Source organism: Heterocephalus glaber, unplaced genomic scaffold, assembly GCF_053883595.1.
Source record: "Heterocephalus glaber isolate CG9 unplaced genomic scaffold, H.glaber_assembly_v1.0 deba00001509, whole genome shotgun sequence".
Taxonomy (NCBI): domain Eukaryota; kingdom Metazoa; phylum Chordata; class Mammalia; order Rodentia; family Bathyergidae; genus Heterocephalus; species Heterocephalus glaber.
In genome coordinates this window covers 55,137,175-55,160,584 of record NW_028258325.1, presented here as the reverse complement: position 1 = coordinate 55,160,584, position 23,410 = coordinate 55,137,175, and the positions used below count along the sequence as shown (strand labels likewise).

General features: G+C 33.2%; 1 protein-coding gene across 10 annotated transcripts in view; it reads left to right on the top strand.

Annotated features, from left to right (window-relative positions):
* Nucleotides 1-23,410, top strand: part of Epha5 (EPH receptor A5) — a 360,726-nt gene that overhangs the window by 58,621 nt on the left and 278,695 nt on the right. For all 10 annotated transcript variants that reach the window (XM_087187714.1, XM_087187718.1, XM_021262295.2 and 7 more), the window contains one exon: nucleotides 18,841-19,504. In XM_087187714.1, coding sequence (XP_087043840.1) covers nucleotides 18,841-19,504 — 664 coding nt within the window. The remainder of the gene's footprint in view (nucleotides 1-18,840; nucleotides 19,505-23,410) is intronic.

The following is a 23,410-nucleotide window of genomic DNA, read 5'->3' as shown; positions in this document are numbered from 1 at the left end:
CCATTGGCTTCCATTTGGAGATGATGAAAAATTAGCTCCTTGAAATATAAACTAAACAATTTATTTCTTGTTTAAGGCTCTAAAAAACCTGTCGTATTGCTTCCTTCTGAACACGCTTTGGGAAATCACCTATGTACATATAAGAATAATTAAACTAAATTAAAGTAGAAATGTTTTTGTAGAAAAAACTCTTGTGATGTTTAGCATTACTATTAGTTCAGTGTATGCACCCTGACACTAGGTAGATATAATCAAAAACTGTAATAACTTTTCAGTTCATCTTTGAAGAATACACCCAATAAAATACTGTTTAAAGCTGATTCTAAGCAAAAGAAAGTTACTTTTCTGTGAAATAAACTGAACAAAATACAATTACACAGTACTAATATAATGGTGCCTGGAGCAAGTTGGTCCTGACTGAATAATTTTAACCTAAAGACATTCATCTAAGGTTTAATCATACTCCTTAGGATTCAGTAAAATAGAATCTAAGTGAAATTTTAATCTGAGAACTTAATGGATTGTAGCTTTTCCTTTGAACTCATACTGATGGTGATTTTCATGCCAAATGCATCTTCCCTTTGTTTTCCAGATCAGAAACAAACTCAGGAAAATATCCATGTGTAGAAACACAGACACACACAAGCACATATACACACACAACATAGTGTTAGATTCTGTGTAACACTAGAAGATGTGCAGGATTGATTGTATAAAATACTAGGCACCATAAAAGCACACCGTAGAACCCTGTAGATGAGTTTTTTGGCAGTAATCCCGTATTTGAACTTTTATCCAAGGAGCTGGGCTCCTGACTACATTTATTGTTTTCCATGTTATATTTTTTCCTGGATTATGATTTATAAGCACTACTTTCTATTTGGTGGTTTTGAAATTATACTTTATTTGTACTAAGTACTATATACATTATAAATGGAGAGATAAAAGTGACACTTTTGGGGCTGGAAATTTAGCTTAGTGGCATTGTGCCTGCCTGTAAAGCTCAAGGTCCTGAGTTCGATCCCTAGTTCTGGAGAAAAAAAAAAAAAGTGAAACTTCTTTCTGCTCAAGGTCTAATGAAGACACAGTTTGTAAATTCAAAAACTTTATTATGTAGTTACTAAGTGCCAGTGACTCTGCTTCTTATTGAAGAATCAAATATGGACATTTTATCATTCCCATTTTCAGAAATTTTCTAGTATGGCCCACAGTGATGATAGCTGCTTCTGGATTTAGGTGTTCCCCCAGGTTGGTCCATATTAACATATAAGGCATTCATGAAGAACCAAAAACTCTTTTTTTTTTTTTTTTTTTAAAAAGATGGTTCCCTTTAGTTTTATTTTGTCTTGTCTAGTTTAACCTTGCTAAACATTATGAGTATTCTTTTCTTTTTTTTTTTTGCAAAACATTTATTGGTACATTTCGTATATACATAATGATAACGTTCATCATAAGGAATTTGTACCAGTACATGGTATGTCTTCTTCCCCCCCATCCCTCCCCTCATGTACAAAAGCTTTGTTTCCATTTTTTCCTTCAATTTCCTCTCTTTTTTTTCTTGTCCCTTCTTCCTTCACCCTGCTCCAGGGTACATGTTGGTTAAGGGGAGAATCGTTTTTCCAAGAGCAGTAACTAAATGCATCAACTACTCCATTTCTTTCCCTAATAAGTATTAGTATATGATGGAAAAATGGTGACTTGGTTTAGAGAAACATGAATGTTTGATTGTGCACGTGGAAGTCTTGAAGCATTCATTCCTTTCTTCTTGCTCTTCCTCCTACCTTTCTCTGTGAAGGAAAGACCCTATCATCTTATGGTTTCCCACTTTGTCCCATACATGTTAAAAGCATGTGAGGAAATACAGGATTTTTTTCAAATCCATTATTTGATCCCTTAATTGACAGTATTAATTTTCTGAGTATATTTTTAATTTTTCTTGATTCCAGAATATTTTAATGTCTTTTCTCGTTTGGCATACCCTTAAAACTTCAGTTGAGACCCTGATCTGTTTTCATTTCACAACAGTAAATGTAAAACCTTTCAAGACCTGAAATATCATTTTGATCTAGATTCTTATAAAAAAAGTTACCTTCACTTAAAGCATGAATGATTTTCTTTGATAAATAAAATATAAATCCTAAGGCAGAGGCAGGTGACAGATATGAAAACAAAATAAAACAAAAACAAAAACCCAAAAACTAATATGTAACCTAAAATTTCTGTGGTAGTCTAAAGAAGCAATCATTTCCTCACAGAAAAAATCCTAAATGGGATTCAGATGTCTTGAAGGAACATTGCACTAATTTAATTTTTAGTGTATTTAAAAGTGTGTGTATACATTTGCCTGTTATGTTTAGTTAATGGGAGGTTATCTCAAGGAATAAACTTAACAATTTAAATATGATCAAAGTCCCTCCTAGGAATAACAAAATAGTGGTGATACTAGTTGTTCCTCATAAAATGAGTTAAAATTCTGCTTCTCTCAAGGAACTTTTCATTTAGTTTGAGAAATGATCACATTGTAAATATCTGTGATTCATTGTTCTATATCATCCACATTTATTAGATTAGTGTTGTGAGATGCTTTCATAGACATCTGGCTGGATATTAGAGTCACCAGTGAGAAAAACCGAGAATCAAGAACCAGAACTCAGCAGTGTTAGGAGCAGAATCACTGCTTCACAATTCATTAATTCTCCTAGTTTCCTCAGCTAAATAATAATAGCTTCATCACGGGACCATTGCAGTGTTAACTTGGGTTAAAACATATAAAATTTCCAGAAAGTTCTAGTAGCATGTTATATTCTCCGTAGACTTGAAACAGTTATTGTTGGTGTATATTATTGAAAAACATTCCTGGGTCCCCGGATTCTGTAGATCTGATGTAGACTGGTGTAGATTTGCCGTTTCACCACTCCCAGCCCAGAGGAGGGGGCTTCCGGGCTGTTTTTCCAAAGAATTTGCATTTTCACAATCACTATCGTTGGTTATGGTACAGGTGATGATTAAACAATCATTTGGAAACCTTTGTTTTGGATTATTTCAGACTAAGCATAGAGATAAAAGAAAGTATAGACTATGTAACACATTATTCATTAAACTGGAAATACTGAAGATATATTCACACGAGCAAACATTTTTTGAGGGTAATGCAAAATGAGAAGTGAAATACATATTATATATAAAAATACTAAGCAAATGTTTTGCAGACATCTGTATATTTTTATGTTAATAACCCCATTAGGTTGGATGGAAATTCTGACCATGTATGAATATCTGGCATTGTTTCTTGTTGGATGTTTAATTCTGTCAGCTTTTTTAGCTGAGAAAAAAAATATGAGCAAAGGATGTTAAAAGAGAAAAAAAAAACCTCTGTCATACTTATTTTTTTATAATTATTTTTCAATAATATATTTTTAAAAGCTTGATATAAAATCAAAATTCAGTTATTTAATATCAATATACAGGTTTTAGTGTATTTAAAGGTTATGTATCATCTATTTTTCTGACTCTAAATTAAATAAAATTTATATTCTATCAAATGTTGAGGCTCCTGTTTTAATGTCTTTCAACAAAATTCATATTTAATTTTTTTTTTTCCTTTTTTTGAAACAGGGTCTTGCTATACAGTTCAGGCTGGCTTTGAACTCACTATGCTGCCCAGGCTGGCATTGAACTCACAGGTGATCCTCCTACCTCAGCCTCTGGAGTGCTGGGGTTACAGGTGTGCCCCTCCATGCCTGGCCATATTTAAACATAGTAAAGCAAATAAGTGTACATATGTAAATATATATAATATTGGCTTGTGAAAGTCTCAAGAACCTTAATTTTTCAACTGTAACTTATACACTGTTAAAGTGGTAGCTTCTCAATTATGTAGAATATATTATAATATTTATAATAGATTAGTAGAAGTGCCTGTGGAGCAATATTATCCTTGAGTGTACAAATTCAAATATCTGGAAATTTGTTAATACGATTAGTTTATTATTTTATGGGCCCTTTTATGACAGACTTCTGTGAAGTGCACAGATAGATATTTTGGTATTTTTTAGCTTTACTTGGTTATAGATGAACTGTCTCAAATGGGAATAATCAAATTATAAATAAAATTTTTGTTTAATGAATTGGGCTATATACTAGTCACTACACGTGAGAAAAACATAAACTAGCACAATTGGGGCATATTCCTTTTTCTATAAAAGTCTTTGTAGGAGTGAAAACTGTCAGCTATAAGGTTGTGTAAAATGACTACTTAGAAAAGATGGCCATGAAAGGGGTTTTGATCATATTATGAAGTGGTTGGCTCTAAATTTTTTGAATAGTAAAAGCACACTGAGATTTTCAGTTAAAGCAGAATTTTAATAAGTAATCAGATCTAGAAAAATGTTTTGCATTCTTCAATTTTTTCCAGTAAACATTTGCTTTGTTACTTTTTGTAGTAAGTAAATTTTTTTATTTTTTGCATACAACTTACTCCTGAAAATACTATAAAAATACTTAAGTTTGATTTTTATAAATTAAATATAATCAAAGAGTTATGATACCCTACTGCTTATCAGCTGTATATTACAGTAATTCTATTACTTCTCCTGACAGATCTGCTTCTTTGGGACTAAGTGAACTTTCAGGTCTCACCCTTAGGATATATTTTCTGCTTTTAGAGGATACTTGGAAGAGAAGCTGTCTCAGTGTTTGAACTTTACATGTGGTCCAACTACTCAGATCATGGACGCTGGCAAGGTGGCAGTTTCAGCTTCCACTTCGTTGTGAAGTTTTTAATATAACTATTTTATATGAGGAGAAGGAAATAGGGCATAGTTGAGCAGGCCTCAGCATCAGAAGTTATAAACTCTGCTCTTATTTACATAAATTATTGAAGCTTTTACATGTTAAATTTTTATGACTTAATAAAACTTTACAATCTTCTGAGACTTCCGTAGGCTTGACAGCTGTCACTTTGAAGTGATAATTAAAAATAGAGATACAGAGATAAATGAAACTTACAGTGATTCAAGTAGCACCCTTTTCCACAAGATTCAGTTCTCTTCACTATAAAAACTTTCCTGGAGGCCGAGTCTTAACAACATGTGACAGAATTGAGTTTAACCTTCTTTTTCTTTCCTTGCTATTCTTCTGGTAGGGGTTATTGTCAAGAGGGAAAAAAATAGTGGTTGGAGCAAAAGGCTGGCAACATTTCAGAGTCGACATGCCAAGTGTTCTCTGAGTAAATTGCTTTTAGTAGAAAGAAGGAGAAATAACTGTCACTCAAAAATTCTTTCTGTTCCCCTGCTGTGGACCCAGTACACCAGTGAGTTAAGCAATCGGAATAAAGAAAATGGTATTCACATTTATTTGTTTGTTCATTTGTTCATTCCTTCATTCTTACCTACATACATTCAATCAATACGTACTGAATTTCTACGGTTCCGCAGGTATCATTCTTAACACCAGGGTGGAAAAAATAACCAAACAACTGACAACACATTTCTTTTTTATGGAGGAAAATGCAATGGGTTTTTGAGAGATATAGACAAGTATAGAAACAAGGGGATATAGATTAGAAACTAAGAAAAATGTGTGAAAGGGGAGGAATCAGAATTCAAGTCACAGTGATATGGTATCCCAGTCTCCACAACTGAAGCAATTAATCAGCCAATGTATGAGATGTTCAGCAGAATACTCATGTGTATCATGAATAAGAGAGTTATTCAAGTGTGGGAAATATCCTATAAAACTAAATAGGAAAATTTACTATGTAGCTTTACTATACATATGTGTATACTGTTCAGATTTACTTTACAGATGTGCACTGAATTCTCAAAAGCATTCAATTTATTATCTTGAAAAAAGAAACTGGGGAGTATCCCATAGTTCTCTTTCTAACGAGCACTTTTATTTTTTTGGAAATAGTTAATGGTAGTCTAGTTACACTGAAAGTACTTTGAGCAATATTACTTTGATAGTTAAGATGTAATTCAAAGAGAAAAAGATGAAATATGGGGTTGAATTTTGAGAATAGAATATATACCTGCATGTTTGGAAGAATACCAGAGAGACTCATTTAGTCCAGGCATAAGTTTGCCTACGAATGATTGTTTTCCTGTACTTCCTCTTATTTTTCAGAGTGTCATTGTGTAGTACATTAAAATATACTTTTTGATGTCAGATAAACTTGAATTTTAACTCTTATGCTGAGCATTAATTTTGCAACAATTTGTCCTGACCTTTCCTCCTTGTGTGTTTCAGGTCTCTCCTCTCTTTTCCTCTCCTGTGTGTTAAGTCCTGTATAAATTCATTTCCTGTGAAACCAAACTGAAACAATGTCATCAAACTTTCCTGTAGCTCCTAGTGACTACTAGACTCTTGTCAACTTTAAAAATTTTGTGTTTTAAAAATATTATATAAATTGGCTCATACAATATTTAAAGTTTTGGGGGGTATTTTTCAATCAGTATAATTCTCAGGACAATCATTACATGGTTTCTTATACTTTATACTGATTGTTTCTATTGCTTGGTAGTGCCTTTGCACTACACTTTTGTCTAATCAGTCGTCCATTGAAACTTACCTGAGCTGACTCTAGTTTGGGGCTATTACAAATAAAACTGCTGTGAATACCCATGTGCATTCATGTATCTGGGATCAGTGTCACAGTGTTAATGTTTCTCCTTTGTGTGGTAAATGAATGTTTAATTTTGTAAGAAACTTCTCATCTTACAGAGTGGCTTTTACATTCCCATCAGCAGTGTATGAACAATCCAGCCACTCCACACTCTGGTCAACACTTGGTATTATTACAATTTTTGAAAAACTGTATTTCAGGACTGGAGGTGTAGCTCCATGATAGTGATTCTATAAAGTTGTGTAGTGATATCTCATTGTTGTTTTATTAGGAATTTGTCTGGTATCTAATAGCGTTGAACATCTTTTAATGTGCTTATTTGCATCTGAACATTTTATCAGTAATATGTCCGTGCTTGAAATTTGTTCATTTTCTAAACGGTTTATTTATTTTTGAAGATGAGTGTTGAGACGCCTTTATCTTTGAAAGTTTACAAGATCTTGTATTATAGCTTGACAGCTTTTTTTCCTTTCAGCTCTTCGAACACATCTTTCTACTCTACTCTTCTGCCCTCCAGTTTTTGCTAAAGTATGTTTTTTACAATAGTATTAATCATTTCTACCCAATAAGTTATTTTCTTCTTGAAATTAAAAAAAAATTAACGTTTTGGCTTTCAACAGCATGTATAGGTATGGATCTTTGTATGTATACTAATTGGTTCAGTGTGCATTCTGGATTTGTAAATCAATGGTTTTCATTAAACTTGTGAACTTTTAATATCTATTTAATGTTGTGTCTTGCCATTTTTTTTTCCTTACCTCTTTTGGGACTCTCATCTCACATGTACTGATATACTTTTTTCTTAGAATTCTCAGACTGTGTTCAAGAATTTAGTGTATTTTTCGTGTTCATTTTATACCATCATAGTCATATCATTTTATGAACATAATAATTTATAATTGTAGAATAGTTTTATTCATTTAAAATGATAGATTTGTTTTTTTGAATATTGGATTTTTCTATGAAGATTACATATTTGCAATTTTCATAAAAGTGAATTACTTGTTAACTCCTACTTGTTCATTATAGTATGAATATAATATTTCATTCATTTTTATTGATGACTATGTAAGTAATTTCTGTTTGGCCATTACAGAGCTTAAGACATTATTTTAGCACATGTGAAAGTCCAGGTTTTAAAGCATTCAAAAATTTACCGTATGCTTGCTCTCTCTCTATACTAATATATACTCCCAGCCATAGTGAAGAAGAGTCTCTTGTTTCCATTAGAATCTGTAACACTTGATTCCACATCTGCCTGATTTCTACTAGTGAACACAATTTTAAATGTATAAAGTTTTCTGTGTAATCAGTCAAATGGGATGGAAAAATTGCAAAGAATACTTAGAAATATTACTAAGGAGATTGAATGTTCAGAGGTGTGTTAGTTACCTTTGCTAAGTACAATACTGAAGTTACATAGCAAACTGCTATACAGCAGAAAGAACAATAAATAAGGGACAAATACATTTGTGTGAATGATTGTGGATATATCCTTTTCCTATGAGGAGTCTTTTTGCTCACCTACAAATAGATGTGAAATAACAAATAATATCTATGAATATTAACCCAAAGCATTCTATTTTTCTGTGCTAAAACTTGATTTATTTGTTATCTACATTTTCTGTATTTATGTTTCTTTTATCACAGTATATTGGTGAAAGAAGTAAGAATAGAGAAAGGTAGTTAATAGATGGCTTAACATTTAGAATTAAATCATACCGCAGAATTTATTTCTTCTGCTATTATTCCCATTTGTGCTTCCCAATCTAAGCAAAAGGTGTCAAGGTGATTAAGGCATAATAATGAAAGATAAGGACATCAGTGGAAAGAAAAAATATAAAGACTTCTTTTTGCTGTTGCAATTCTGCTAATATTGTAAAGGTTTTATATTCACCAAGAATTCTTAACATAATTCACTTCAAAGTGGCTCTCAAGTTAAAAATTAAGTACAGTAAGATATATTTATTTGATAGATAAAAATTATGTAAATATCAGTCAATCACAGGTAGCATGGTCTATTATAAAATTCTTCAGTCTAATGTTGGTCAGAATTAAATTTGTATTAAACTAATGCTATAAAAAACAAAGAAAACTAAAAATTGGGAATTGTTCATTGTAGTACTAACTCTAGACAGGAATTTTCTTATTATACTCTTAGTAAGAGAAGAAACACTTTGTGTTGAGATTATCGATTGGAGCAGACACAGACCTAACAATTAGTGCAGGAAGAGGAATTGGGAACGTCTGTTCCCTCCTTTACTCCCATCTCAATGGGAGAAGCATGAGGCTTCTGAGAAGCAAAGCTGTTCTCTGTGAGTGTGTGTCTATTCACGGGACAACTCATTGACAGTAGACAGTTCCCATTTCTATAAATTGTCCTTAATACTGTTATGGTAAAAGAATGGACTGGACCTTATTTTATATTAGAGTATTTTAATCATTTAAACTTGAATAAGCTCACATCACTAGTGTGGCTGCCCCCCCCCCAAATGAGAAGGAAATTGGTGTTGAATAGCTACTGATTACAAGAACATGATTAATGTTAGATATGGAATTGATTTATGGTGCTGTTGTCAAGGTCTACATCGAAATGTAATATTATCTACTGAAAAAATGATTTGCAAAATAAAGACCAAAGGACAGAGCAGCATTATATTTTCTGATATATTTTATAGACTGGATAGATCATCCAGAGTTGCAAATTGTTTACTGAAAACTTCTTTTTGGCAGAATAGCAAAGGTATAATTATATTTATTTTGCCTAAAACATTAAGCACGTCAGAGGTTAATCTACTTTATTTTCATTAAACTGAATCTTATGTGAAATAATTGTTTTCTTTCTCATTTACTGAAACTTTCCTACTTCTTTGAAAAGAATTCTTCTCTGCCAAATTTATAGCTGTCTCTAATAAGATAATGATTATATTAACAATGTAATAATATTGCTTTAAAAATTCACGTTATTGAGAACATACATAATTAAATAATACTGAGAAGCCTCTCACCAACATCTTAATGACTGTCATGAAAAAATTCTTTATGTGTGTGTGATTCCATGTGTATGTATGTCCATGTGAAATCTTGAAGCATAGAAATATTTGTCTGTCTTTAGATCTTATAACCTCCATAATAAATGTGTACTCCAGCTTAAGCTAGGATATAATTGAGGTCACACTTACCATTTAGAAAGATATAAACTCGCTGAATATGTAAATTTTTGTCATGGAACACAAAACATTATTGACACTGCCACATTTTTACATGATACTATGTGTTGGATTAACCCTCTCTTGATACAACATGACAGAAAACATCAAGGAAGGCTACTATGCCTGATGTGTGGAGTTCTTCAGTGGTATGTTAAAGAACTAATCTAAACTGGTGTTTTATAAGCCTGATTGGTTTTAGCTCCTGCTTGTAACATTATAACTTGTGGCACAAATGATTGATAAATTATTCATTGTGTACAATAGGTAATGGGAGTGCCTTTTGATAAAACTAATGAGATTATTTAGCATATTATTCAGTTTACTAATTTGTTAATTTCAAGCATGCCTACTCATTTAACTCATTCTGTCTTTTGAAATTGTTATTGACTAGTTGATAAATTTGAATTTGTTTTCATTTGTAAAGTTTTCAAAAGAGAATGGTGTATTTTAAATCTTGACATATTCATAATACACTATTATTTTTTGTGATGTGACATTATTTAATATCTTTCTTCCTAAAAGTTGAATAGCAATGAATATATGAACAGTTTTAATATATAATGTTTAGATTACATTCATCATACTAGCTAGCTAAGAAATAATTCTCCCGATTGAATCATAAACATCTCTACTGGTACATATTTTATCTGACATCCTGTTTTTGAAGTTTCCAAACCTCATGTCTTCTGAGCTTGGAAAATTTTGTTAAAGAATAAATCAAGAAAGGATTCCTTTCCTAAAAAATAATTGCTAACTGTAATATTGAAAGGAAAAAGAGCTGCCCTTTTTACCATTCAAACTTAGTATTGTATATAGATGCTCAATTGTTCATGAATTTTCCTCTGAAAATATTCATATAAATTTGAAAGTCTAAATCTCTTTCTCAAGTGATTTTATTTGTATCATGAATTGAATTTGAGCTCATAAATATCTGTTCTCTCCATGGCTATAAAGTAATCAGCTTTAGTTTTATTTCATACACAGAAAATTAATTGAGTCACTTTAAACAACATTGCTTCATCATACTCATGAATTTTAAAGATGTTTTAAACAAGTCAAACTCCTACTTGATGCAGGTCTTTTTTTTCCACTAACATATTATTGAGGAAGTCTAACAGGATTTTGATTCAAATTATCTTTGGTGAATGTTGATGATTTTGTGATATTTGTTTAACTAAAGAATCATAGGTATTAGAGAGATGGAATTTGTGATACAGAAACTTTATGTTACATGTTTCATTCTCTTTAAATCATTTTTTTTTACTTAGGTTGGGTGGAAAAAGAGAGAAGCATTTGTTGCCCAGTGAATTGCCCTTGATCTTGATCCAAAAGTCAGAAAACTGTAGAAAGAAGGATGGGAGTTAAAATTCTATAGCAAAGGCCAACACTTTTTATCTTCTAAAAATATAAATACCTAGGTATTACAGAATGGAAAAATTCCTCATTAATTGGTTAAAATGACTCATGTGGCTCTGTATATTATGCATTATAATTTAATCTTAAGGAGAAAACAGTGATTATAATCACAAAACTCTGCTTGTAGATGGGAATTCACACAGTGTTATGTCAGTTGCTTTGGGTCTCATATTACTCATCTGCCAATTGATGGTGATTATGTTCCATCCTATGATGTGCCCACAGTTAGAGATGGAAAAGCTTATCTAAAATGTGGGTATACTCTATTAACTTTGCGTTTTGGAAACATTTCATGATCACCTTTCAATTACAACAAAGTGTTTTACAAAGCATGATACCCAAGATGCACTTTGTTCTTTTATATGACTCATCATTGTTTGTGGACATGGGCTACTTCAGGAAAAGTGACTTACCAGCAACTGATAGTTTTACTCACCATGCACTAGTCTTAGTAATATGGTATTTTGTCCTAATGAGGAATTGCTTGTAGTTTTTTGTAACACATCAAAGACAGTAATAACAAATAGACAAAAACTTATGTTTTCAATAGGATATACCACGTTTTCTTTTGTGTAAGAAAGCCAAATTATAAATAAAGATCAAAATAAAAGATAAGAAAGTGGAAGTGGGGAGATAGATGTTTTTCATAGGGCAAGGGGTCAAGAGATAGAGGGGAGTAAGAGGGAGGGAAGAGAAAGGGATGAGAAAGGATTAAAGTGTGTTATGTGCACCCACCACCTCCAAGGAATGTAAGCATTATGTACTGCACACATACTAATTAGATAAATGAAACAAAATAGTATGATGCATCCATTTTTCTGCCATTAATCATGTTCCTAAGTCACTTAACCTTTAAAAATTTTCTACTAGAGTATCTCAGACAAAAAAAAAGTCTAGGATTGAATGTACTATGTAACAGTAAACTTCTGCAGAAACAGACATGTGAACTCAGTTGTACATCCTATAAGAAAGAAATACATGATTTCATATAAGCCTTCCAAATGCTTTAAAATGTTATGCAGGAAAGCATTATTTATGGTTTATAATGGTCCCAGGGAAAACATGAAAATCAGCAGTTACTCAGGTCCAAATGTGATTGTTTTCATAATTTCAGTCAGTTTCATGAAATAGAAATATATAAATGAAATTATAAATCTAAAATCTGATATTACAAAAAGAAAAAGTTTCTGGCTGTGTTTGAAATTTCTAATGTGTTATATGTCATCTGATTTTCCAGTAGCAGAAAGCTTCCAGCATTTTATATTTAGGTAAACATACTTTGAGGTAGTAATTGGAGTGTGTTGCTCACTGGTTAAAATGGTTGATCAGACAGTTCTTAGGCATCTTCTAAAATCACAGGAGTGTATTGATATTTTTATAACATCGGTGAAAAATTAGTTTAAGATGAAAATATCTTCAGCAAAGTTAACAAAACATCTGATATACAGGCCTGCACACCAAAAATAAATGACATCTAAAATACGTTGAATAAAACTTTAGATATGGATTTGTTTTAATGCATTGTAAAAGGTATTATATAAAATATTCGGTATCAAGGATAATAATAAACACTTATCCCTCGATATAAAAGTATTTACATGATGAATGTGGTTTTCCTAGAAGGCTGTGCTTTTGTTGTGACAGGGAAAAGCTGGAGGCAATTGTTACCTTGCTAGATTTACATCACTCTGCCAAAGAAAATCACTAGGATTGTTCTAGGATAATTTGACTAATACATGAGATAAAGGTTAATACCACTGTGTGATATACTGTATTCTGAACTTGAAATTTGTACAGAAAGATGTGGAAGACTAGTGACATAAAATAAGAACTAAATATTTTGAAAACATGCATTCAAAAATATATAAACTAAACTATAAATTATAATTGGTAACTTGCAATGTTAATGAAAAATAGTTTCATAGATTAATAGGCAGAATTAAACTCAATAATTGTATGAATATTCCAAATGAAAAAATATATTAAATAAATGCTTGGATGTTTTTAACAAAACATACTGAAGACTAATTTTCAAAAAATTTCTAATTCATAAACTTTCTAATTTGAATTTATAAACTTTAGACAATTTACAGAGAAACCTTTTATTAGTCACCTTTTCATTGCTGGGACAACACTCAATTTAAAGGAGAAAAGGTATCTTTTGGCTCATGGCTTCAAAGGATTCAGTCCATAGTTGGTTAGCTCCAAGGCAGAAATGGCATGATAGAAAGGCTATCAGAGGAAAGCTGCTCATCCCATGACAGCTAGGAATCAGAGGGAGCAAAAAGAGTGACAGATATTTGCCCTCCAAAGACACATCTCATTTGGCCCACCTCCTCCAGGTTGGCCCCACCGCCTAACAGCATGTTCAACCATGAACTCATCAATGGATTGATCGACTGATGACTATAGTGCCCTCATGATTCTGTCACCTTCCGAAACCCTACCTCAGCAATCTTAAGACTTGAGGGCATATTTTAGATCTAAACCATAGCAAAACAAAACTTACTCTTTTATGTTTGGGATGAATTCATTCAATATAAAATATCAAGCACCCAAATATAGAATGTAATGTTTGACTCTGAGATACAGTGGAGAGTAAGACAATCATGCCTTCTACTCAGATATATATTTCTGAGAATTGCACTGTATAGAGGAAGAAAGAGAGGTTTCTATGGTTACATGATCCCTGAAAAGTGATTTTATTTTCAACAGAGTAGGGTAACAGTGCATTGAATTGAGGAATCTCACACACAAACCTACACATTAGGGGTAGAACAGGCTGATATGAAGACAACTAGATAAAAGCAAAAGATATTTAGATAGTACAAGGGCTGATCAAAACCCAGTGTATGCTTGAATAAAAAAATTACAGTAAAAAATACATTGCCATTAATCTCAGAGTACTCCCTCTTGCTTTGAACACACTAATTCAGTTGTTCTTTTCACTTTCTGAAGCTGTTTCTGAAAGTCCCCTTTCATGAATATCTTTATGAGACATAAAAAATCGGTGAATGCTGCTGCCAGGTGCCATCCAACAAAAAGGCAGGCTTGTAAAAAAAAATATTACCATATGCTCTCATCTACCTTATTCACTGGATCTGGCACCAACTGGATTCTGGCTCTTTCCCGAAGTCAAAAAATGACTATGAAAGATCCACATTTTGAATCAACGTAGGACATTATGGCACCGATAATAGATTAAAAACACTCACGAAGAAAACTTTCAGAACCACTTCAAAAAGTGGCAAGAATGATGAGTATGTTTGAAGGGAAAGGGTGTATTTTGTTGGAGGTTAATGGCAATGTGTTTTTGACTGTATGTTTTACTTTTAAATTTAAACATTCATTGCATTTTTGAGCACCCTTGTAAATGTGGTCCTATCTATCCTTGGACAAGTATTTTCTCCTGACTGGTCTTCAATTTCTTATTTCTAAATTAACACTAACACTAGATTCTTTAAGGCCTTTTCTGATATCTTACAGTAGATATTAAATGATTAGAATAGAAAGTTTCAGTACTCACTATTGATTGCAAAGCTGTTATTCCAAAGGTTGAATCTCAGTTTATCTAGATATTGTAAGGGCTGAGACTAAAACAGGGGCATCAGGCTACTATTTGTCCCCTTGCACAAGACTGATCAAATTTTATATTCAGTTTCTTATCATTGCACCTTAACCTTACCTCAATAGATTAATATCCTGATGAAAGAAACAAGATAAATAGAAATAAAACAATAAAAAGAGAATGCAATATTTAGGCAAACTCTGGATACCTTAAAAGGGCAACATCATTTCTCTTCCCATGACATTTCTTACTATGGGTTTAGAAACAACATAAAGGGCGAGTATAGTCTTGGCTCTGTGTTCTGACTCAATATTGTCAATTCCTGGAAAAGGAAGTAATATATAGGCTGGGGAGTTGGAAATGAACACAGCACTTACAAGGCAGGAGACAGCGGAAGCTTGAGGCAAGAATCTTAAGGGCAGCTGCAGAAAGCAGGAAAAAAGTCATTCCTAATAGCTTGGGTTGGAAAAGAAGGTAATTCCATATTTCACATGAATATGAAAATAAGACCTTTGGTTTTTTCACTCTTCCTATAAAAGTGGCTAATGTGGGGAGTCTGACCAGGCATGAGTTTAGATGCAACAGGTTGGGATTTTCAGTGCCCAGAGAGAAGGAAAATGATTAAGTCAGCCCAGGAAACCGGGAAAGAAGCCAACCCAAGTTAATGGTATAACCAGTTTTTTTGGTAGGTTTTTAAATTTTAAGGCAAAACAATAGGAAATAAGGAGGAAACAGAAAGAAAAGCATGGGCTCAAAGGAATGGTCTTTAGGATTTATAAAACCCAAAGTGCAAAATTATAGCCCCCTTCTCTCATTCAGTGATGCCCACCTCCCAAGCATCTATGCAGGTAACCAGTGGGTCAGGACATACTTCTATTCCACCATGGAATCACAGGAAATGCTATGAAACTGAACAGAAAACATTGTTTTCTATTGTACCTTTCATTAAGTTACTGTAATCTCCTTGACATGATATTTGTAAAAGTATCTTTAAGTTCTCAATGAGTCTTATTTTCTCATCATCTCATTTCTTTATTTTGATTTGTGCCACTGCCTGCAAGATGACCTATTTGTACTTGAAGAGAAGAAATTGTGAACAAATTCAGAGCTTTATTTAAGATAATCTAAAATAAATGAAATAATTTTATCTACTTTGTAATAAATTTGTTTAAATGAGGTCTGGTAAGGGAAATGTGTATATCACCTGTTTGATGCTCTGAATGGCTTATAGCTGTAAAGTCTTTCCATTTGTTCATTTGAAGTATTAAATATCAGCCTTCACTTATATTTTGGATTCTTGATTAGACCAATACATAAAATCTTACCAAAACAGATTCAAACTTAAAGAAAATCATAGTTTTTCTCTCCTTAATTGAGAATATTCAGAGAAGCAAGATGCTTATTCACATACTTTGAAATTATCACCTGAAGCAGTAACTGTTAAGCTGTCTTGTCAAGTGCTGCTTGACTTGCATTTTTAATAATGTTTGTGCTACCTTGGACTTCCTGCACACACAGACTGTGAATTGCTTATAATCTGGGAGGATTCCACTATTCTGGTTGCTTTCGTTTGCTAGCAGGATCCTACTGGAATATATGAGGCAGAACTAGGCCTTCTCTAAGTGATTAAAAACAAATGATTTAAAATCCATTGGTGCTTTGTTTTGGATTACTATTATAAAATAAAATAAATATTTAAGCAGAAATAATGTAGCTTTTTGATTTCCTTTTTTTAAGAGAAGAGCTTTAATGCCGTTTTTCCATTTACTAATTCAAATAATGTATATTTAATCTTGAGACGATATTGATAATTTTACCATATTTGTTCAGTTGAGGTGTTCTTTTGCATGAAATATTAATTAAGACATTTGGGAACCATTTATAATAGAAAGATTGGTACTTAAATCACTTTGAGAAGAAAATGTAAGTAGCTTAATGATAGAATGATAAAATAGAAAGCTGGTTTAGGAAATCAGAGGCTCAGTAGAGTTTATACATATTTTTGAGAGGAGACCAAAATGAGATTAAATGAAAGAACTAAGCCTTCTCATGACACCATAATGCAAAAGTTGTTAGGCAAGATGAAATCTTGATGTCTCTGTCTTGTGAATCCAAGGAGCTCAGCAGTTTTGCCTCATTCGCACCTTTTACTTATGCCTGTGATGGCAGCTGGAATTGTAAGAGGGGCCATATGAGGTCTAAGATTTATTTGCTTCTCTTGTGCCTCTACATTTTCCATGTTTTTGCCAGTTGAACAAAATGAATAAGTAATTCTGTATTTAATGTCTAAAGAAACGAACTTCTGTGGACTTTATTTATAATGCTGAATTTCTGAAATCCCGCATTCTGAATTTATTGAAAGTCAGCAAATAGGTCTTTGTGTTTCAGGGACACATGAAGGATTAAAAATTTGTATACATAGTTTCTATACAGGTTTAATAAATTTCTTCAGTTACAATGACCTTTGTATAAGGAATAAAAATTTCGATTCAATATATTTCAAGAAGTGGTCACGGTACATTTAGATTCTTAAAACTGGAGTATTTTATCAGGAAAGAAATAGGTTTTTATTTATTTTTTGACCAAGATGATCTTGCAAGCTATGTAAACCATACTTAATTACTTTTATATCCTGTATGTTTTCAGATGTATGAAGGTAACTGAAAAGAAAACAATGCATTTATGAGAAGGAATGAATTTTTCCCAAAATAACAAGAAGACAGTATTCCAGAGAAGCCTGTCCACATTATAAATCGATTTTTATCTTTATTTTTTATTAATTATATTGGTACTTTTAAGGTATACAATATAACGACATTCATCATTGGAAATTTGCAACTTTACATAATCCATCTTGGTTCTTATTTTTCCCCCATTCCCCTGCCCTCCCTTCAACCCCTCCACCCCTCCCTATCTACAAAGACTTTGTCTCCATTTTTTTCTTTTTCTCATATTAATTCCATTCCCTTCTTTCTTTTCCCCTACCCCTCCCATTTCCCCTTCCCCTATCTATGAATGAATAGTTATCCAATTGTGAAAATGTTCTCAACAGATGGATTCAATGAAATAAAGATCTATTGTATTATTAATTTTAAGTTAATGGATTTTCTTTGATATTTTATTACAATAATATGCTATTTGTAACATGACAGAATTAAATTATGTTGTCATTTTTCTTGTCTACATTTGCAGTTCTCTTTCCTCATTTAAAAAAAAAATTATACTTTTTTCCCTTCAGACTTTGTCTGTGTTAGCCTTTCATTGCTATGGCCAATAACTGAGATAACCAAATTACAAAGAGCAAGGTCTGTTCTAGTTCACAGCTTTGAAGGTTTCCTTCTATGGATCTGTTAGTCTCACTGCTTTTAGGCCTGTGGGAGGCAGCACATCCTGATGGGAGAGCATGGACAAACCTGCTCACCTCGTGTCTGGAATGTAAAAGGGAACAAAAAATGGACTGAGACCCACAATCCCATTTGAGGGTAACCCTGGATACCCTACGGATCTACCTCTAGGCCATACTTCTTAGAGTTTCCACCACATTCCCATGGTTTGAAAGATGCAGACCAAACCTTTAACACATGAATCTTTGGGAATATTATCTGAACCATAGCCTCTATCTTACTTGTTGATATACTTATTTTTCTTGCAAATATACATTAGTTTTTCTTTTCTTTTATTTACTTTATCTGCATTTATTTTTCTTTATATTTTAATCCTTAGATGATTCCCCTGGTATATATAATTCGTATGTTCATCTTTGAGTTAATCTGAAGTTAATTAAGTCCTTCATTTATTTAATTTTAAAAAAGTGTAGTTCATGGTAGAATACAAGATTAATATGAACTCTTGGCTATAAAATGAAACAAATTTTTGTCAGTATCTTCTCATGATACTTTGTATAGTGCTCTTTATCTCAACACTATATTTTCAGGTTCTAGGCATTTTCACATCTGAATTAGTTCTCTTTTATGATTTTTGCTATTTAAATTTTTTTCTTTCTGTTTTATATTGTACAGTGGGAAGAGATTGGTGAAGTTGATGAAAATTATGCTCCTATCCACACGTACCAGGTCTGCAAGGTTATGGAACAGAATCAGAATAACTGGCTCTTAACCAGTTGGATCTCCAATGAAGGGGCTTCCAGAATCTTCATAGAACTCAAATTTACTCTGCGGGACTGTAACAGTCTTCCTGGAGGCCTGGGGACCTGCAAGGAAACTTTTAACATGTATTACTTTGAGTCAAATGATGAGAATGGGCGAAACATCAAGGAAAACCAGTACATCAAGATTGACACCATTGCGGCGGATGAGAGCTTTACAGAGCTTGACCTTGGTGACCGCGTCATGAAACTGAACACAGAGGTCAGAGATGTAGGGCCTCTGAGCAAGAAAGGCTTTTATCTTGCTTTCCAAGATGTCGGGGCATGCATTGCTCTGGTGTCTGTGCGTGTGTACTATAAAAAATGCCCTTCCGTAGTGCGACACTTGGCGGTCTTCCCTGACACCATCACTGGAGCAGACTCTTCCCAGCTGCTGGAGGTGTCAGGTGCCTGCGTCAATCACTCCGTGACAGAAGAGCCGCCCAGGATGCACTGCAGTGCCGAAGGGGAGTGGCTGGTGCCCATTGGGAAGTGCGTGTGCCAAGCAGGGTACGAAGAGAAAAACGGCACCTGTCAAGGTGAGGCTTTGCTTGTGGGTCTGCCGGGGCTGGCCTCTTCCCATGGATCATGTATATGTATGTCCGCCAGTGATTATGAGCAAGTGACCTTTTACTTTGCTAATTTATGGAGATTATTTCTCTTCAAATTTGATTTCTCTCGTCTCTGAATTTTAAAATTTCTGGCAATGATGGAGATTTAATGTTATATTTTATTGGATATACATAATTAATACTCAGTGTCTGAATTGCAAAGTCATGTTTCACATTCATTTTGCTTTCAAAAGTTTTATTTTTGAACAACACAAACCAAGGGATTAGCAACTTTCAGTATGTGATTATTGTCTACTACTGCTGTTTGCTTTCTACTGTTGTCTTGCTGTACAAAATTTAAATGCAAATATCTTGAAAGAACTTGTTTTGGCATGCTTTTAATTCCTTTTAAAAATTCTCAAGAAATAAATTCAGCCATATGAATTTCTCAGTAAAACGGTTGTAAACTGATAGGACTGAGTTTACTATGTTGTTTACATATGGTTACTATTACATGGTTGCTTTTTAAAAGTTACAAATTAATTTTAAATGTGTAATAAACCATGCCCCATGAAGATAAGTGTTTGAAGATAGGGCCAATACAAAAAGGTCATTTCAAAGCAATTTGCACTTGTAGACTTTTTTTCTGTTTTAATTTTTCTTTTAAATTGAAACTTGATCATGCATGCTTTCCTGTTCATTTGAAAATGCTCTCATTTTGCCTACAGTGTGGTGAGTTGCCCTTTTAGACTTGGATATTTATCAGTAGATTCCTGGAGCAGGATAGTACTTTATGTCAAAGTGAAGAACAGCTTATGGGGAAGAAAACACATTTTTTCCTTTAAAATTATTTGTCCTTATGAACTTGAACTTGTTTTCAACATGATGTGTGAATACTAACTAGGGAATGGGAATTTATGTATATTAACTAAGGGGAAACCAGATACTGAGCAATCCTTACTCTCACCTGGAAGCTTCAGGTGCATTTTGATTTCTTCTTCCACTCTATTATGTTTATCACACTTGGTGGTTTTCTCAGGGTGGACAGTAGATTAGTTATGGATTCAGGGAAACAGAAATGGGGAATTATAAGTCATAATGACTTTGTTTTATTTATTCTCTCCAGAAACATTTCATGTACCTAAATTTCCTTTGCAGTGTCAGCTCCTATTTTGTTTTTTACAGTAGTATCTACTCTTTTTCCACCTAAAATACAACTCTTCTTGTTTGATTTATCCATATACATACCCTTAAATATCTTACCAATTTAAAATTATGTTTCTTAAATTTATATAACTTTCTTGGGGAAATGAATAATAATTTTATCAGGATTGGATTACAGAAAAGTTGTAACATCTTAATTTTTTTAGAGCAGTTTTACTAGTTTAAGATGAGGTCATACCAAATTACAGAATCAGAAGCAGAAGTTAAAAATACTCTCAAACATATTTTAGTCTAAAATTGTAAATGTAAATGCTATTTCTAAAAATTTGTTTATTCATGCTGTAAGCAGCATACTCCACTTGACTGTTTACATCATTTTAGGGAATATGTTGTGGCTTCAGTTCAGATCATATATCCTTGGTTTTCATTTGGATGGACAGACAGTAAAAGAGGCCTCTGTATTTTTAGAGGATAAATTTTGATCACTGAGGGAATTAAAACGTTGTAGTGGTACATACAAAAACATCTTGAAGGACAGGTGTTCATGAGAGAATGCTTTTTAGTGGAAACCTTTCACATGCATTTTCTCTTCCTTCTTTCTCTCATCCTTTAAGAGTAGTTGAGAAAAAGTCTGGAAGAAAGTGGGATGAACTGGAAAGGCTGAAATGTAGAAAAGTTTTCTAAAATAGATGTTGTCCTAAGTTAGGAATTTTTCACTTCCTCCTGGTAGTAGGAATAGTGGCTTTGGGACCACGCATCTGGAGACCACATAGGCCAGTGAATGTTCTACACAGCACAGTCTATGTGAATAATGTCTCTCAGTGCTTTACAGTATACAGATGGTATGGGGCCACTCTAGGAAGATTTTCCAATTGGTATTCAATAAATAATTTATCTCCTTGAATGGCTAACTCATCGAATAAACAAATGTTATAGGTTTGCTTTGGAAGAATTGAAAAAAATTATATATGCTTGGGGAATTTATCTATCTATACATAATATGTACATGTATATGTAAATGTATATGTGTGTGGGGTATGAGTTATATAAAATGAAGCCCTGATTCTAAGTCATTCTAAGATCTTCAGATGCTAACCTCAAACTTTAAAGTAGGAGGTTGGGGTTTTGGAATTATCTTTGATAGGAAAGACATCCAGAAATCATTCTGATACTTCCTTCCTACTTGATACCCCATCGCAGTCTATCATGAAGTGTTGATAGAAATTATTACCCAACTATCTCTTCACACCATTCACTTCTATTTCCTTTTTCCTCCAACCTAAAAGCATATCTTGTAGGAATTCTATTTTCAAATAAAATGAATAACTTTATATATAGCTTTGCTTTTTGAACTGTATGAATATATCACCCACACAGAAATGCAAATCTTGTTCCCCATACCATCATCTCTTTCCCACACTTTATACACCTCAGTGAAATCCTTCATGACAAAGATTTCATAACACTCTAAGACTGCATGTTTTGTCCTGGTTCTCTCTCCAGATTCACCTGGAGATGTGCTTCCTCCTTTCCCATATACACCAGTGGAACTAGCTTTTTTCAGTTTCTCAAAAGCCATTTGCTCTCTTTACTGCGTGTTCTTTTATGATTCTGTTCTTGTTCTTGGGAACCTTTTTCCTTGTTAATTCATGGCCATCCTTCAGATCTGGGCTCCAAAGATAGCTTCTTAAGGAACTCTATTGCTGACTTTTCAAGATGAGATCAAGCTTCACTGTTCTTTACTCATAGATCTTCTCTGTAGAGAACCATTTAGAGTTATGATATTGTACCCATTTGTTGATTTATTATTTGATTAATCCTTTGCCCAAATCCCATTACACTATATTCTCTAATGGCAGGGGTGAAGTATGTGGAGTTAAGGAATCAGTAAGAAACCAAAAGGAAGGAGGATGGGAAATTAAATAAAAAATATGCAAAAGCATTAAAGAATACTCTTTTTTTTTTTTGGTACGGGGAATCGAACTCAGGTCCTTGTGCTTGTGCAGCAGGTGGTGAAACCACTGAGCTAAATCCCCGGCCCAAGAATACTCTTTTAAAGTACTGTTTTGTTGATTTATTTTTCTTTTCTCTTTACCTGTAGAAAATTTCTTTGCTCTGTCTGAAAATTTACAAATATCTTTAAATTGATCCTTCCCTAGTCCTCAGGCTCTCAGGTCAAATTCTCAGGTTCCAAGTATGAAATCACATGGATTGGAGTTTCATATATTAGCTATTATAAACACAATCAGTGAATTTTGCAGAGCCCCAAACATCATGTATGGAAATATATTTATAATTTTGCCTTATTACATAATGACATTTAATCACCCATTTAATCACAATTTCAAATTATGTTAAGATTTAATTAAGGATGTAATTATATTAAAAAGCTGAAATTTGAATATATCTGTTATAATGACTGCCATATATTACTATTTCCTGAGTCTGTGGTGGGAGATGGCCTGGTTGCTATGGTCAGATCATGTCCATGTGACCATTACACCTTCAGGGATGATGGAGGTGACCTAGGACCTTCAGAGACTAAACCTTCACTTCAAGGTGCAGAATCCAGGGCAGCTCATTAACTGTCTGACCTCAAGGCAGGATACAACCTGGCTACAGTTCAGTAGTTCTGGAGAACTTAGAAATTCATGACCAGTCACTTTCACACAACTTCCTCTCATTTAACTTCTATGAAGAGAAATAAACTACCTTCCCTGTCATAATCTG